We start from the raw sequence: 5296 nt of genomic DNA, 5'->3' as shown, positions 1-5296 counted from the left end.
TCGCCTGGCCGCCGTCCCTTCTCGCTATTCTCATCCCTGTGTAGGGTCAGCTTAGCACCCCCCCCCCCCCCCCCCCCTTCCTCACTACTCTCACCTGATCATCAAATCTCTCGTGGTACTGGACGTAAGGAGGGTGAACATATATGTCGTGCATTTAAAATGTAGACTGGCTGGCTTGAGATATGGGAATCATTGTTGGAAATCTGTCTACGGGACTCTCTCTCTCTCTCTCTCTCTCTCTCTCTCTCTCTCTCTCTCTCTCTCTCTCTCTCTCTCTCTCTCTCTCTCTCTTTTTTTTTTTTTTTTTTTTTTAAGCGAACTGGATTCGCTCAATTTCTAAGAATTGGACTTTTCCTTTTATGGGCATATTATTATTTTGTGTTGACTTAGCTGTCTCAATTTCTCCCTACGTATGGTATTTTAACTTGTTTATATTTTCTCGCTCTCTCCCTCCCCCTACCCCAAACTTTATTTCTCTACATCTTTTATATTGTTTGTATTTCCTTTCTCTCGTCCACTCAATATTTCATATCTCTCTCGCCCTCTCCCCCCCCCCCCCCCCCTCCCCTCTTTCTCTATTTTAATTTGTTGGTATTTTCTTCTTCTCTTTCTCCTCCACTTTCTATTTCGTCTCCCCCCCCCCCCCCCTCCCCTTCTCTTTCTTTCTCTCCCCTGTCTCAATTTATATCTGGCTGTTGGTTAGGTAATAGTAATACGGGATGAGAATAGCGAGAAGGGGTGGCGGCTAGGCTAGGCTACCTACCCTCCCTACATGTTGGTTAACAGGGGTGAGAATAGCGAGAAGTGGCGAGGACCTCTACTCTCATCCCGGGGATGAGAGCTCGATCGATTTTTTTATTCTCATCCCGGGGGTGAGAATAGTCACTCCGATATATTAATCTGCACTTTTTCTTATATCGCACTTCCTCAGCATCATTATTTCAATGGCATACCAAAATGTCCCATCGTCTCAAAATGGCATTATACATGGGTAATTTAATGATAAAAGTTGAATTTAAAGACGGATACGTAACCCATCGTCTCAAAACGGTATTTCATATGGTTAACCAGATGCCAAAAAGTGATTTTAACAATAAAACTAACAAAAAAGTGACATTTCAGTTTATTATATTTTCGGAAATTAGTTCATTTGCTTCAATAAAGCATAAAAGTCCCTTTGTTTTACAATAAATTCATTTAATCGGTTACGAATGAGTGTAATAGTACCTTTTTACCAAAAACACATATCGCCTCTTTTCTCACTCTCCCGCTTCCTCCTCTGCATCCTCCTTCACCTCCTCGCCTCTCTCTCTCTCTCTCTCTCTCTCTCTCTCTCTCTCTCTCTCTCTCTTTTACTTCTTAGCTTCCAAACATCTTCCCACAAATTTGTATTTTCTAAAAAGTTCACCTACTCAACTTCATTTACCCCAACAACTAAAAACATCGTATTCCCTATTAGGGCCGACCTGCTGAAAAGCCCATCTGTGTGTGCCTATCCAACCTTGATCAGCTGGCGGCTGTGGACCCACCCTTCAGTGATCTTCTTTGGAACTTCATGAGGCGATGCTATCCAGGAGGCATCAGCTGTGTGGTCAAAAAAGGAGAGTGGCTAAGGGTAAATGTCATACTTTACATTTTTTGGGCCGAATTTTAAAATATGTTTTCCAGAGTACGATAATCGAATGGTTAATAAACTTTGAAAACTTTTTTCAACCATCCTTTTACCACCGTGCTATTAACATTGTAGGTTTTCACAATTGTGATAAAAGCAGTCGAAGCATCAAATTGGGATAAGAAAGCTCATAAATATAACTAACCTGCCTTTGTTCAATGTATAGTTATAATCAGTTTTCCAATAAATTTAATTTCTCTTTTTATTCAGAGACTGGGTATGGGCGATTCAATTGATTACGTTGGTACCAAAGAAAGCATTTGTATTCGTGTACCCGATAGCTCCGTTCTGGCTTACCTGGTCAGCTTATCAGGACCCATTGCTCTGACGTCAGCGAATCCCAGTGGGGCAGAGGACAGCACACATCACGATATGGTCATCAATTCTTTAGGTAAGTTTCCTTTCCTCTCTCAGTCTCTCTCTCTCTCTCTCTCTCTCTCTCTCTCTCTCTCTCTCTCTCTCTCTCTCATTCTTTATGCTGTAGAAAACATTGACTTTTGTTATTAACCTGAGGTAAAATCGAAAAAAGCTTATGGAAGAACATATCAAAACAAAACAAAAATAAAAACAACAATCAAATAGTGAAATGTGAATGTTTTTACCAAAACGTATCTTAACCTAAAAAACGCCCCCCCCCCCCCCCCCCTTTTTTTTTTCCTCCTCTACTCAGTAGTAATAGTCGTATTAGTATTAGTATTAGTAGAAGTAGTAGTAGTAGTAGTAGTAGTAGTAGTAGTAGTAGTAGTAGTAGTAGTAGTAGTAGTAGTAGTAGTAGTAGTAGTAGTAGTAGTAGTAGTAGTAGTAGTAGTAGTAGTAGTAGTAGTAGTAGTAGTAGTATTAATAGTGGTAGTAGTAGTAGCAGCAGCAGCAGCAGCAGCATTAGTTGTAGCATTCTTCTTCTTCTTCTTCTTCTTCTTCTTCTTCTTCTTCTTCTTCTTCTTCTTCTTATTATTATTATTATTATTATTATTATTATTATTATTATTATTATTATTATTATTAACTATTATTATTTATCATTATTATCTTCATCATCATTACTATTATCCAAGCATAAGAATTGTAGGCAACATTTGGTAACACAAGTATGGTAAAGAAAAAGAAGCTTGGCCAAGAGCTTCATGTTAATATTCTTAAATATTCACAATTGCAGGTGAAAGATTAGACGGAGTGGTGTGTGATGGAAAATCAAATGAACTTGTGGCTTCCACTGTGGTAAATTGTATGAAAATAGACGAAGGTGAGTGACGTTGAAAGTGAATCACTACACGACTAATGAGCATTTATAAAGTTGATTATTCTGTCTTTTTTTAAACCGCTATTTAATCTACACAATTCTATTATAAATCAAATCTGAACTATTGACTTAATGAGTACCGAGTGTACAACAAATAAAGCAAAAGTTTTGATAATTATTTTGAAGAAAATTATATTGTTATAAATTGTAACCCTTTCATTAATTAGATAGTTTAAAAATCTTTGGCTTTTCTTTCAGGGGTGATAACGTACTTCCGGATAGGTTGCACACCACAGGAAATAGTTGACGGACATTTTGAAGCAGCAAAGACAGAAATAGCATCGAGAGCGAAATCAGTTTGATTAGGAAAAGGGGATTTGGACCCACCTCTCCACATTGGATCCATATATGACTACTTTGCACACGACAAAGACGAAGCTAAACAAACGGGGTGAAAAAAAAAAAAACAACAAAAAAACCGTTACCTTCAACTGGGGTCATTTTGCCTTAAGGGGTGACTTTGCCTCTATATATTTGGACAGACTAGATTGCACCCAGATTTGCAACAGTTATTTCTATTGATGAAAAATCAAGGCCTCTAATAAGGGAAATAACTGCAACAAGCCTGAGAATACTCAAAATCGGTTGAAGCAAAGTCACCCCAGTTGACGGTACGTCTGATTAACTAATGGTTTGACACTAGTGTGATGGTAAATCTATCAGACACCGTTTGTATCCAGATATTCAAAGCAGCTGAAAACGCATAACTTATCTATGTATTATAAGATAAGAACAGTCAGTCTATTATTGAGATCGCCGGAAACTTAGCCTTGTCTGAGATTACTCAATTTCTTCTAACCTATGCACAGGCCGCTGGAAGATAATATCTGTAATCTTTTAACTAATATATTATTTGCTTTTACAAGACATACTCTATGTGTCTGAATGCGGGTGTGTGTGTATGAAAGAGAGAGAGAGAGAGAGAGAGAGAGAGAGAGAGAGAGAGGAGAGAGATAGAGAGAGAAAGAGAGAGAGAGAGAAAGAGAGAGAGAGAGAGAGAGAGAGAGAGAGAGAGAGAGAGAGAGAGAGAGTATGTGTGTGTGGCTCGGTGGTATAGTGTCTCGTTTACATTAGAACTTCTGCCCCTATTGACTTGGGTAAGGCACTTTACAAACTCCACTCAGGTGTGGATGATTACTTGGCTTCATGCAGTGGCGGATATTGTACGAGTGTTAGTATGAAAAAAGACGCCTAACAGGCGACTGGTACTATATGAAATGGAAATATGACCCGATATGACCTGCTGGGAGACTAAATGAATCCTTGTGAAAACGCGCCATATAAATGTTGATATTTATTTATCGTTATTTGTGTGCGTGCGTGTCTGTTTATTTATATTTTAAAAAGTACAAGCTTTTGTCAAAGGTTGCTTTATCATAACTGTTTAAAATTTAGTGTATATTACAAAAATTTTAACCACTGCAATCAGAGTATTAGCTAATCAAAATTATATTTAATTTACGATTAAAAGCATTATCATTATTACTAATGATGATGATGATGATGATGATGATGATGATGATGATGATGATGATGATGATGATGATGATGATGATGATGATGATGATGATGATGATGCCGACGATAATTGTTATTACAATTGAATATCTAAATTTTTCTTTGTAAAATGTAAGCCTCTTTTTTTTTATTTATTGATACAATGCCAAACAAAGAAAACAAATTGCGATTTCAAATGCGATTTCATCAAGTTGCTCAGGGTAGTTTGAAAGTTTGATATATCATGATAAATAAACATGCAGCTATCGGAGAGAAAATAAATTGACATTACTTTGAAACTTAAAAAGTCAAAGCATTATTTGTGTCACTAGATGTGTCAAATGAGTCAGTTATTATCGAAAAGCAGCCAGTAAAATTATCTCTCATTTTATGATTATTTTCATTTAGATGTCGTTTTTCCTCTTATACACGAGTGAATGTAGCATAATACAAACTGACAATGTAAAATTTGTTTCAGATGTAGAACTTTTCAACTTATTATTCTCATTGAAAAAGAAAGAGTTATATATATATATATATATATATATATATATATATATATATATATATATATATATAATATATATATGTATATATGTACATATATATAGATATATATATATATATATATATATATATATATATATATATATATATATATATATTATATATATATATATATAATATATAGAGAGAGAGAGAGAGAGAGAAGAGAGAGAGAGATAGAGAGAGATAGATGATAGATAGATAGATAGATAGAAGAGAGAGAGAGAGAGAGAGAGAGAGAGAGAGAGAGAGAGAGAGAGAGAGAGAGAGAGAGAGAGAGAGAG

General features: G+C 36.2%; 1 protein-coding gene across 1 annotated transcript in view; it reads left to right on the top strand.

The window, feature by feature from the left end:
• Positions 1 to 4976, top strand: part of LOC144976586 (uncharacterized) — a 21083-nt gene extending 16107 nt beyond the window's left edge. Inside the window, exons 9-12 of the mRNA XM_078920882.1 lie at positions 1460 to 1615; positions 1883 to 2063; positions 2826 to 2912; positions 3168 to 4976. Coding sequence (XP_078777008.1) covers positions 1460 to 1615; positions 1883 to 2063; positions 2826 to 2912; positions 3168 to 3271 — 528 coding nt within the window. The 3' untranslated portion in view covers positions 3272 to 4976. The remainder of the gene's footprint in view (positions 1 to 1459; positions 1616 to 1882; positions 2064 to 2825; positions 2913 to 3167) is intronic.
• Positions 4977 to 5296: the final 320 nt, after the last annotated feature.

This window comes from Berghia stephanieae, chromosome 1, assembly GCF_034508935.2.
Source record: "Berghia stephanieae isolate SIO BIC M18660-M18661 chromosome 1, UCSD_Bste_1.3, whole genome shotgun sequence".
Taxonomy (NCBI): domain Eukaryota; kingdom Metazoa; phylum Mollusca; class Gastropoda; order Nudibranchia; family Aeolidiidae; genus Berghia; species Berghia stephanieae.
The sequence above is the reverse complement of the archived record's forward strand: the minus strand, read 5'-3'. Positions and strand labels throughout refer to the sequence as shown.